Source organism: Drosophila tropicalis, unplaced genomic scaffold, assembly GCF_018151085.1.
Source record: "Drosophila tropicalis isolate 14030-0801.00 unplaced genomic scaffold, ASM1815108v1 contig_275, whole genome shotgun sequence".
NCBI classification, from domain to species: Eukaryota; Metazoa; Arthropoda; class Insecta; order Diptera; family Drosophilidae; genus Drosophila; species Drosophila tropicalis.
In genome coordinates, this window is record NW_027172727.1 from 987,450 (window position 1) to 1,000,726 (window position 13,277).

At 37.3% G+C, this 13,277-nt stretch overlaps 1 protein-coding gene across 3 annotated transcripts in view; it reads left to right on the forward strand.

The window, feature by feature from the left end:
- The window catches only part of SP2353 (EGF like, fibronectin type III and laminin G domains protein pikachurin), a 360,244-nt gene extending 347,234 nt beyond the window's left edge, over positions 1–13,010 (forward strand). For all 3 annotated transcript variants that reach the window (XM_068283968.1, XM_068283967.1, XM_068283966.1), the window contains 2 exons: positions 11,671–11,823; positions 11,880–13,010. In XM_068283968.1, the coding sequence (XP_068140069.1) occupies positions 11,671–11,823; positions 11,880–12,653 (927 nt within the window). In that variant the 3' untranslated portion in view covers positions 12,654–13,010. The remainder of the gene's footprint in view (positions 1–11,670; positions 11,824–11,879) is intronic.
- Positions 13,011–13,277: the final 267 nt, after the last annotated feature.

Sequence of the window (13,277 nt, forward strand, 5' to 3'; positions counted from 1 at the left end):
GGATTGAGGATTTCGAAGACATGGCTGACTTGATGCAATGGGATAGTTTACAAAAATTTGTTTTTGCTAAAAGAGCTATTAAAGGACTTGCTAAAATGTTTATTCTGAGTGAACGCGGAATTAAAAATTGGTCGACATTGAAAGAATCACTTTTAAATGAGTTTAAAACAGTAATAAATAGCGCGGAGTTACATAAGCAATTGTCAGAACGGAAAATAAAGAAAGGTGAAAGTGTTCAAGAATATTTGTTGAAAATGAAAGAGATGGCATCACGGGGTAATATAGAGAACAGTGCTCTTATGCAGTATGTAATTGACGGAATTAATGACTTGAGTATGAACAAAGCAATATTGTACAATGCTAATAACCTAAAAGAGTTAAAAGAGAAAATAAAATGTTATGAAAAAATGCGGGAAAAGTCGAGTAATCAAAAGAGTGAGTCTAAGAACGTTCAAATCAAAAAAGAAAGTGAAATACGAAAATAAAGAAAGTGGTATAAAATGCTATAACTGTGGGCAAAAAGGACATATATCTGAGAATTGTGACAATAAGAGTAAAGGAAGAAAGTGTTTTGGTTGCAATAATTTTGGTCATATAGCAAAAGACTGTCCAAATAAAAAGCCTGAAAATAGCACAGACGTTCGTAATACTAATAAAATATCAGCTGATCATATGTTTATGTGTAAAGAAGTGTCAATCAACAATGAAAAGTGTATAGCCTTGCTTGATACTGGTAGCAAATATAATATCGTAACCGAATTAATTTATAATCTTTTGAAAAAACCTAAGCTGGCTAAAGTTGATAAAGTTCTATACGGTTTCGGAGATAAAAAGAGAGTGGTACCTGTCGGTTCGTTTACGGGAAGGCTTTCCGTAAGCCAAGAACAGTTTGATTTGGTTTTTTTAGTGGTATCATCTGAATTCCTAGATGTTGAAGTGATTTTGGGAGAAGACTTTTGTAAGCAAGCCGAAATAAAAATCAATCGTGATGGCGTACAAATCGGGAAATATAATGATGAAACGGAATTAAGTTCGGTAATGAGAATAAAGGTCGAAAACGACGAAATTGACATTGACTCAAATGCATCGAAAAGTACAAAGTGCGAAGTGAACGAACTTATCAAAAACTATAAGCCGGAAAAGTTAAAATCGACAAATGTTGAAATGCGTATTGTTTTAAAAGACGATAGTCCAATTTATTCGAGACCACGCAGATTCGCTTTTGCTGAACGGTGCATAATCGATGACCAAGTCGATCAGTGGCTGAAAGACGAAATAATAGAACAATCCGAGTCTGAATTCAGCAGTCCGGTCGTATTAGTAAAAAAACGCGATGGCACTCCACGGCTGTGCATTGACTATCGAAGAATAAACAAGGTAATAGTAAAATACCATTTTCCATTACCTCTGATTGAAGATCAATTGGATCGGCTACAAGGAGCAACGGTTTTCAGCACAATCGATTTAAAGAATGGATTTTTCCATGTAGATGTTGAAAAAGAGAGTCAAAGATTCACCTCATTCGTTACACACAACGGACAGTATCAGTTTTTAAAAGTTCCTTTTGGATTGACGAACTCCCCTGGGGTATTTCAGAGACACGTTAATGCCATTTTTCGTGATTTAACCCGTGCTGGTACGGCTATTCCATACGTCGACGACATTATAATCCCTGGTAAAACTGAAGAAGAAGCCGTCTCCAATCTGAGAAATGTTTTGAAGCGATGTGAAGAATAAGGTTTAGTCATTAACTTAAAGAAATGTTGCTTTTTGAAGAGAGAAATAGAATTTTTGGGGCATACTATAAAGAATCAGAAGATATGTATCTCAGACGCAAAGACCAAAGCTGTAAAAGAATTTCCTATGCCGATGAATCAAAAGCAGCTCCAAAGTTTTCTTGGCCTGGTTGGTTATTTTCGCAAGTTCATTGCAGATTTTTCGATTATAGCCAAGCCTCTTACTGATTTATTAAAAAACGATGCAATTTTTAGATTCAACGAGAGTCAGATAAAATCTTTTAATTTGCTAAAAGAATTGATAACACAGAAACCTGTTTTGCAAATATTTAACCCCAAGTTTGAAACAGAAGTACATACAGACGCATCGATTGATGGCTTCGGAGCAATTTTATTACAAAAGTTACCTGATGATAAAGAATTGCACCCTGTATACTACATGAGCAAAAAGACGACTGAAGCGGAAAAAAAATTCACTAGCTACGAATTAGAGATTTTGGCGGTAGTTGAGGCATTTCGTAAGTTCCGAGTTTACCATCTAGGTATGCATTTTAAAGTCATAAGCGATTGTAATGCGTTTGCAAAGACGATGGATAAAAAAGATGTGTGCAGTAGAGTCGCACGATGGATTCTTGAGATCCAAGAATTTGATTTTGATGTTGAGCACCGTGCAGGAAATCGTATACGTCATGCGGATGCGCTTAGTCGCTACCCTGTTATGATTATTTCAGACAGATTACATACACAGTAAATTAAAGAATGTCCAAGCACAAGACGACCAATTGAAGGCCATAATCGATATCCTTGCTCAGAAAACTTCTCATAACAACTATTTCATGAAAGCTGGCATACTTTATAAGTTGGTTGATGATGAAGAACTAATTGTAGTTCCCTCTACTCTGCAACGGGAAATTATTAAACATGCTCACGAAAGAGGTCACTTTTCTGTGAAAAAGACGAAGGAAATTGCAAGGAGTATTATATCCCAAAATTAGATGAGAAAATACAACACCAAATAAGATGCTGCATTCCATGTCTAACACTTAATCGAAAGCTTGGTAAAAAAGAAGGAGAACTGCATCCACTGCCGAAAGAAGAACTGCCCTTTCAGACGTTCCACGTCGATTTTCTTGGACCCTTAGAGTCAACTCACAAGCAGTCATAAGCACATTCTTGCAGGTATCGATGGCTTTACAAAATTTTGCTGGTTGTACCCGACGAAAACGACATCTACGAAGGAAGTAATCACAAGGCTACAACAACAAAGAATAATTTTTGGAAATCCAGTTCAAATTATTTCTGACAGAGGTTCTGCGTTTACTTCTGAAGAGTTTAAAGAGTATTGCAAGGCAGAAAATATCGAACTTCACGCAGTTACGACTGGTCTTCCACAAGCGAACGGACAAGTCGAACGCCTTAACGCTGTTATTATATCCGTGTTGTCTAAGATTTCGATAGAAGACCCTAGCAAATGCTATAAGTTTGTCGGCAAAGTGCAACAAACGATTAACTCAACGTACAGCAGAAGCACACATTCAACGCCGTTCGAACTATTGATTGGTACAAAGATGCACACAAAAGACGACCTTAAGCTGAAAGAAATAATTCACGATTAGATGATTCAGATTTTTAACGACAACAGAGATGATCTACGGAATATAGCGAAGCAGCAGATCCTTCGTATGCAAGAAGAAAATAAGAAGACCTACAACTTACGTCGCAGACCTGCTTCCATATACAAAGTCGGTGATCTGGTAGCTATTAAAAGAACCCAACTTGGAGGAGGTTTGAAGCTAAAGCCCAAATATTTAGGTCCGTACCGCATTACCATGGTAAAGGCCAGAGATACATACGACGTGGTCAAAGATACATTGTTCAACGATGGTCCTAGGCGAACTACGACTTGCGCTGCCTATATGAAGCCGTGGGTTCCCTGTGACATAGACGACCAGGATGTATTCGAGGCGAATGCGTACTAGGATGGCCGAGTTGTGGGACTGGGTCTGGCAACTCTGCTGAGCGAGGCGAATTGAGCTAAAGACGGGCAGTCGAACCGAAGAGACGGGCGAGAGCGGTTGCAAAAAAGACGAAAGACGAAACGACGTGAAGCAGTAAAGACGACTAATTTCCAACTAAATCTAATTAAAATAATCAAATAAATAGTTTTACATTAAAATAAACTAAAATACTACAAATAAATATAGTGAATAAAACAAATTCCTACAGATATTTATTCCACAGCTGGAAAACATTTTCTGACGGACATAGACAATTGCTATAGTTCAGTTCATATCTGATATAAAAAGCCCAACCAAAACGATTTAAAACTGATTTTCTCGAAAAGTAACATAGATAAAGTCACCAAATTTAAAATATAGATTTTTTTAGTATGCATGCAGGATTTGTCTCAAATTCAAATTCGGCGGTTAAGAAACATGTAAAGTATGCGTATAAACGTATGTGTGTGTGCGTTCGTGTGTTCGTAGAGTGAGCGAGATAGCACATACTATGAAACATGTAAAAACAATTTTATAGACATACATTTGGTTTTCGAAATATTTGTTTCACCTGGTGTATGGTATACCCAAGTATGCCAAATTTGATTGCATAAGGTGAATATACCAATATGCACATCTAAGGCAATGACGTCTTGTGTCATCAAAACTTAACGCAGCTGATTTTCTGTCGCGAGAAATATCATCAGTCCAGCTTTACACGCATCCATTATGGTTGTATGGTGCAGAACGTGGCTGGCCAGCAGTATGTTGGCCGCCACTGCCAACTACACGAATGAGTGAATATATACGGCACATCACAGAAATTCGTAGCGATTAGTGGCGTAGAATAACCATCAACCAAATTTAACAAACAGGATTTGCATAAAAATTACGGCATTTAAAGAATCGAGCCGATCAACCGTTATATCGCGAGAGCGCAGCGGCCGCATTACCTTAATACTCGATGAACATTCAATTATTCGAGTAGCAACTCGACTGCAGAAAGCACCAGTATCAACGGAAACAAGGAATCCATATCTCCTACCGTATAATGATCCGGTTTTTAAAAATGATACTACACATCAGGTGAAGTCGATGGTCAGATCCAGCGCTGCGTAGCCTGCATCATTCTTAGGTCCAAATGGAAGTAAGAAGGCATCATTGTAATTTTAAAAGAGGATAATGTGCCAATCTTGCAGTGGCCGATTAGACGAGTTGTAAAACTATATGTAGGCCGAGATTGATACGTCCGTGTCGTGGGCGTTAAAACATCCAGAGGCCCCAACAAGCGAGCTATCCATAAATTGGTGCCGTTGCTTAGATACAGGGAGAAAACATAAAATCGTGACAGATCTTCCCAAGAAGATCCTGGTATGGAGGACACTGCAGAACCAAAGACAAAAAGGCGTTTGTCAGTCTGTCTGCCACCATTGGCACTGACAACATTTCGAGCATGTCAACACGCAGCAACGTACAGGAAATGATTTACTTCATATAGAACGCCTACGACGATTGCCTTTAGATATAGTTGGGAACATTGCGAATAGGTTATTTGGTGTGCTGGGCTTTAAGTATGCAGCCGAGAAGACAGGCTTAGGTTAATTCAAATGAAGAATACTTATAGACCCTGCTCCATAATTCAACATCTGTAATTGACTCAACGAATGCAAAAAAAATTGGAGAGATTTGACCACGCCCTCTTGACCTCCCATACTAGCCCACGCAGCGTATACGTAATGTGATTTAAATCAATTTGGGATTAAAATAATTATCGCAATTAAAAGTCAACAACTTAAATTTTAATATTTTATTTTCAACTATTATTAATAAAAAAATTTGTTTCTTGATTAAGCAATGCAAACTATAAATGAACAACTTTGGTTTTATTTTAAATAAGAAATTTTCGACAATTGCTTCTAAAATAGATGATAATATAAATTTACCTCTGAAAAACTTGGAAAAAGTAATCATAACATAATTTAATACATACTTTGAGCTGTAACTCACTATATTTACAATTTCGCACAAATTCGCAGAAAGTTAGTTTCCACTCCACAATAGACAAACACATGGGTTATTTTATTTTATTTTAGGACATAAACAATCATTTCACAAAATAAACAATTAACATATACAATTTAAAATTTCGTGCAGTATTAACTTTCTACATACCTTGATTAATATTATCCATTACAAAAGTTATTTAAAAATTTAATTAATTTTTTACACTGGCTCAAAGTTTGCCTACAATTTCTAGCTTTTTTGGCAGAGTGAACCGCTGACTAAACAGCTGACTTTAAAAGTGTGCCAAATTTCAAGGGTGCAGTAAAAACAAAAATATTTTTATATTCGATATATTCAAAGTATTCTGTCCAACAAGAAATTGTTTAAATACTGTGGGAACCAGCACCGAGATGCTAAGCGGCAATCGACGCCTACAACTCTAACTTTCTCTCTCTCTCTCTCTATGATCCATTATTACCTCTCTCTCTTGGTTCTAATTAGTATATATGTATTTAGTATATTTGTGACAATCAAAGCGGCCGCATCGAAGCGGGAAAATATACCTGTGTTTATGAATTTGGAAGTAACGTGTTTTATTGGAAAGTACCGGGTTATTACAAATACGATTTTGTTTCAACAAATTTTTGAGTTTAATGCCACAAAATCTGGATTTTGGACCATAGTGCAATGGTACATCACGATAACTACACAGATGACCGATTTTCCGGAAAATTTGTTGCGGATTCAAACAGAAAATACCCGAGTATTTGCAGATGCCCATAATAGCTCAATTAAAACTTATAGGATTATAATTATGAACATAAAGATTCCAATCATAACAGTCAACATACAACAGAGCCATAACATTGGGCTCTCAAAAGCTGATTTGAAACAATGCCAACAATAAGCGATTTATTTGCTTTGATAAGCAAACGAGTTTTACGTTTTATAGCAATTGTAGGTTCCAACTATTCAAAGACACATTCGTCGTATTGGGTACACCTTGCAGCATGTGAGCAAATATTTTAAATTTCGAAGACCAAATGCATGTTTATTAAATAGTTCAATTCCCAGGCTAGTGTATGGATTCAGTTTTCGTCTAAGCCGAAGCCCTTATGGTTAGGTTGATAGTTTACAACTATAGCCTTTACTTATAAAAACAATCACAAAAATTCTACCCCTCACTCCTTGCTGTTCACCGGGTGGCGTGAACACCGACCACCTAGTAAAAAACTTTTATACGTATATGTTTCTAGTCCTATTTTATTAAAATTTAGTAAATCGGTTGAAATGAATAAACTGGTGTGCGAAATTTCATTTCGATAGTCAAAAAATTGCGGAAAGCAGTCGGTTTTTTTCTAAATTATGGAGGCGGAAGTAGACATGGCAAAAATTTTAAATAATCATAATCTGCGCAAAACCTAAACAAATCGAAGTGCCGAATTCGGTGGGCGTGGCAATAGTTTTAAACAATAAAAATCCGCACAGATTCTAATCGCATACCAAATTCGGTGTCCCTAGCTAGTATAGTCTTTGAGAAAATCGGCTTGCCAAAAATTTTAAATAAACTCGATATCGAGAAGAAGAATGTATTGTTAAATTGTTCAACGGCAAGGTGTTGGTGCTCAGCATATATAAAATAATATAACAATAAGAGCATCATATTTTAAGATTTAGTTTCTACTAGTATGTAACCCGATTATAGATATGGATGGCTTGTGAGTCATAAATAGACCTGATATGGTCTGCAATTAGCAATACAGACCTAATTAATAAAGCTGTTAGGTTAGCTATTATCAACAAAAACGTATTTTGCTGAGGTAAGACTGTGTCAAATATGCACTGGTGAGCTCCCTATTTTAACCATCAAATAAATGCTTAATTCCTATTAATATATTGTCTACAGAAGGATTATTAAAAAGGTTGGAGGGGGTTAGGGTTCCAAATTGAGAGACCCTAATGCAGGAACGGCAGGAGTGCAGCTGTGTTCTGCGATTATGTTTTCCTGGAATAGTGGGCAGGGGGTTGAGTAATGCCCGTGAGAATGTGCAGTGAGTGCACTCTGTGTGCCCGATTCGCAGGCGGATGAAGGTTCCGCAAGCTCGTCGATGGAAGTTAGCAGGGAAAACGATTGTTGAGAATCTTGGGTTGATCGTTTTGGTTTCTTAAGTCCATGGTGTTGCTTCTGTTGTTTTTGACCCGTCTGTCGAAGGACCAATATGCCGGTGGTTTGATGGGCCGATGAGACTTAGGTGAAGGTAAGCCAAGCTGTATGCTGTATTTGGCGCAGCGCCTAAGAGTTGACATAGATGTGTTTCGATTTTTTGCATGAAAACCGCAGAAAAGTCTTAGTTTAGCAGGTTGTTGTGTGTGGTTTATAACTTTGGGATTAGCTGCATGGTCATTTCCACGATGCGATCCGAAATGCTGGGTAGCCCAGATTTCCCCAATATACATGCGATGGGGGAGCTGGGAAGTGCGGCACCGTGATATGGTGTATTTGTGTATTGTATTTGTGTGGTGTCAGGCTTTGCGCAGCATACGAAAATAGGAAGGCCGTATTCGATTTTTTTAATAATAAGTTTTGATATAGCAAGGGAGGCTCCCGAAAAGGATCCCGTGATTCCAAACCTTGTAATACTTTGGAAAATATAGTTTTTACAGTATTCAAATTCTTTACTTTAGTAAAGATAATCGCCACGTCGGCGTATATCGATACGCTAATATCTTTGTATCTCGTCAAAAGGTTGTTTAGTTGTTCAAAGGCAATCATGAATAAATACCGCTGTGTAAATTGTAGGTGTTGGAAGTAACGTTGTTAACTCGAACCCTGAAGGTTCGTTAGCTCATAAGGGCCTTTATAAGTTTATAAAGCTTAGAACCAATGCCCCAATGTTCGAGACGGCCAAGCACTGTATGTTGCCCCACGCGATCAAAAGCTCTTTCAAAATCTGTCGCCAGAATGGAGACGTGATTTTTGCTAGACCTTTCTGGCCCTTGCGTTTGACACGAAATGTTCAATGTGCAGTAATGCGTCCATTGTGCTGTGTTTCCTCTTAAAGGCTACCTGGGTATGCGGGATTAAATTATGGCGAGTGATAAACAACATCAGTCGGTGCGCAATTATTCGTTCAATTGTTTTACCTAGACAATATAGGAGAGCAATCGGGCGGAAGCTGCATATTTCGTGTGGGGGTTTATTTGGCTTTACTATAGGAATTACTATGGCAGATCTCCAAGTGCTTTAACATAGGGTAAGATATCCTATCGGTGCCTGGGCTTTTACCTCTTGCGTCTGCCACGACAGCATTGATTTCGATTACTGTTTACTTTGCTTTTAAGCGTTTAGCAGAAGGAGATAGAGCGGTAACTAATCGACTGATATTGCTGTTTTTGGTGTATATATTCGGCTTAAAATTACAATCCATAGAATAATTTGACCCGACTTCGCCAAACTCATCTGAAAAAGGGTGGGAACAGGTTAATAGACCTGAGGCAAGTTTAAAATATTTTAAGGGAGTGGGTGAGACACCAGCTTAACGTTTAATGTCGGACCAAAAATTCTTGGTGGTAGCAAGTGGAGAGATTTTAGATGTAAAATTATCGAGACAGTAACGCTTTGCCGAATGTACAGCCTTCCTAAAAATTGCATTGGCTTTTTTTATACCTTGCAGAGGGTATTATAAAATTGGTTAGATGTTTGTAACGCACAGAAGGAGACATTTCCGACCCCATAAAGTATACATATTCTTGATCAGCATGAGAAGCTGAGTCGATATAGCCATGTCCGTCTGTGCAAATCAACTTCAAGCCGCCATCTTAAGAGCTATCAAGATGAAACTTGGTATTTGAGCTACTCGTATCCCGGAGCAGATAAAGTATGATAATTGTCAGGATCGAACCACTATATTATATAGCTCTAGAAGAAACATTTTCATGAAAATTGGAGTATCCCCATGAAATTACTGCGATGATAGTATTGGATATAAAAAATTTAAATCTGATCGGATAAATAGAACACAAGTTACAGTCAATATAAATCGGTTCAACCGCTGCCGGCAGCGCTGCTTGCTGCCTACTACGTCATCATCAAAACAAAAGAGTACATGCATACACACACAGACGCAACGCTACATGAACTGTATGTGTATGCGTGCCGTGCGTTGCTAAGGGAAAGATGGAAAAGGAAGAAAAAATTTCAGTAAAAAGAGTAATAATGTTTTGTTAGCGTATTGATGAATTGAGTTGCAGGGAAAGAAATTTAAAAAAGTAAAAATATTGCCAAGGACTTCAAGGGTATAAAAAATTCGGCCTAGCTTCTTTGATATTTTATATGTAATAAGAGCTGTGTTTGACATGTGAGATTTATATAGGTGAAAAAGACGTTGCTTTTTATCTGTGTTGAAGAGAGTTCTTGCACCAGGGGAATGTGGGACACGTTTTGCTTCTGGGATGCTGTGGTTAGCAGCATCTGTTATGCCTTTGGTCAATCGTGCTAGTTGATGGTTGATACAACTGTGTAAAATCTAAGAGAGATTTTAGTGTTTTTGTAAGGTGTTGGGATTTGTGATGAGGTTTGGGGTTCAGCATATTTTCAGCAAACTAAAGTTGTTGGTTTGGTGACCCAGCGGGGGTATGGTGGCTGTTTGCTATGACAGCAGCATATGAAGTAAAAGAATTTACTGTAATGATTGGTTGTTGTTGTTTTAGAATAATACGTGCTACTCGCATATTGCATTTTTTTGTAGTCTTTATTTTAAGTAGTTCTTTTTGTTGCTGGTATTTTGGCATGAAGGGGGGAGGCGGTGTGGTCACCGTTACTGTTAGCACAGAATATACGAGTGCACGGTTCTGGGAGATGGGGGGCTAGATTACACGTAGCGCAAATGGTTGGGTTATTGCAATTTTTAGCTGTGTGACCCAATAACTGACATGTCTTGCACCTCATCGGGTTGTATTCTTCTACCTTGACGGTGTTCCATTAAATTTCCAGTTTGCTTAGTAGGCTGTAAGGATCAAAAGTGATTAAAGAAAAAACTGGAAAACTTGAAAGCAGAGTGTACTTTTTGGGATTTCAGCTCTTCGATAATGTCTTCTTTGGGGACATTTATGAGATAAGGAGCGTAAATAGTAACAAAGTACAAAGTTTAGCAGATTGATACATTTAATGAATTTCTTGGCGATTTGCTTTGACTTTACTAGCATTAACAGGTTGCCGTCGCGAAGGGATGAGATGGAAATCACGCCCTTACTTATGACATTTAAAGCTCGATGTACTGCGAAACACGAAAACACAGATATCTGCTTGTCACTGTTTTTAGATGTAATGATTATAAATCTGGGATTTTGTTGGGTAGATTCAGGTAAGTGGGGGAATTCTTCTGGTCACTTTTGGAACTGTCTTTTTTTTGGCTTTGGGGCTTGCGCTAAGACTAAGACAAAGTTAAACCGTATTACACTGTGTTTTAACTGTACACGTGAAAGATTAAGAATAGAATATAAAAGGAGAATGGAAAAAAGACACTGGCGATAGGAAGGCAACGACGTGCGCACTCGAAGAGAGATACTCGATGCCTGCCGGTAATATAATTTTGTTTTGCGATTTTAATCAAATTTGGCAATGCCATTAATGGGAATATAAAACTGACATTTGATAACTTTTATGAAAATCGCATCCAAAATAACGAAGTTATTGATACAAGTTACTGTTCTCGATCGATCGTTCCTATAAAGGACCAAATATATGGTCACAAATAGCACATACGTTAATAGATATACGAAATTAAATAATATTACGTAAAGAAAGAAATTACTCACCTCTGTAGCTCTAATTCTCTATCCAGACGGACGAAGGGACGGGCCGACATCTTTATAGGAACTCTTCTCGTCGATGATAAAGAGCAAAATTTATATACTCATGTTTTTTTTTACAGATTGATCAGCATCAGGAGGTCATGACCATATCATCCAATGGATTTTGGCACTTGTCTCTTGAACAAAATCTTTTCGTGGGAGGGGTGTCTCACAAAAATCACTTGCCATTGGACATGCAATTTTTACCCTTTTTTGTTGGCTGCATTCAAAATGTAAGTCAATTAAAAAAAAGTGCCATCAACTAATAATTTTTCCTTATTTACTTTAGATTGAAATCAATGGGAAAACTTTGGGCATTGTTTCAGAAGCTTTGGGTGGCAGCAATTTAGACAACTGTCCTCACGCATGTGCAGCTCGTCCTTGTGGATCTTCAGCAGAATGTGTTCCTCGCATGGAGAACTATGAATGCCGTTGTAGGTTACTCAATAAACAATGTGAAGCATTTTCCGGACCCACACGTAGACAATCCGCTGTTTACGGGCCTCAGTATTTATTTAAAGGAGTTGGCAAAGTTCCTGTGTCAAACAGCAAAAATCTTCGGAAGCATGGAAACCGAAGATTGTTGAAAGAAGATAATGGAGAAGACCTCATTAAGAATAAAAATGTATTAAATTTTTTGAAGCGGAAAAAACATTTAAAACCTTTTGGAAAGCCCCGAATCGGCAAAGAGAACCGTAAGAAATCCATTTCAAGCATTTATGAGTACAGTGAGAAAGCCAATTCCGCAAATTTTTCGAAACTAATTAACCTACCTAACTTTCAAACGAATTCCCTGTGGACCTACATAAACAAAACGAATGAATTGGAATATGCCGATGAAAAAGCAGTCAAAGCTAAAATTCAACAAACACAAGTGATTGAAATGACAAATACCTCAACTTATGGAGAAACTTTTACGTTTGATGATTCTTTAAGCTCTGAATCTGATCATACAAAAGTTCATCAGCGAAATCAATTCGCTATAAATATGAAACGTATTACGTCCAGTTCGAACTCTGACGAAAAAAAAAATAAATTTAAGTTCCAGTCTCAAGGAATATAATTTTAAACATGATCTTCTGACACATGTCAAGACATCAGAGTCCCTTGATCAGTTTATTTTTTCCTCAACAACGCCGCAGACTCACACAGATTGGAGTCTGTTGACGAAATTTGACCTTTCTGCAAAACATAAGTCACATATACAAAATGTAAAAAAGAATTTTGGTGCCTGCTTTGCTGGTTCTGATAGCTATTTCTATTACAATGATGTGTATACCATGAAACACTTAGGAAGCAATAAAGTTGATTTGAATTTACGTATTAAAACTCATTCGCAATATGGAATTATCTTATGGACAGGACAACAGAGTTTAACTGCAAATAAAGATTTTTTATCCTTAGGAATAGAAGAAGGGTAAGTGCACGGTACTGTCCAAGGTATTATATCTTTTCAATTTTTAACCATTAATTTTTTTTATCCCATTCTCCCGAAGGTTTAATTACACTGTGATAGTCAAAAAAAAAAAGACATGGCAAAATTCGATGGTTTCACCCTATTTCGGTTCCTGCAAATTTTTTAAGTTATCACGATGTTTTCATACAAAATGTTTTGCTGAAGTTTTTCATCAAAGTTGCCATTTTTTCGAAAAGGATTTTTTTATAAGATATTCATTTTTTTAGAAAA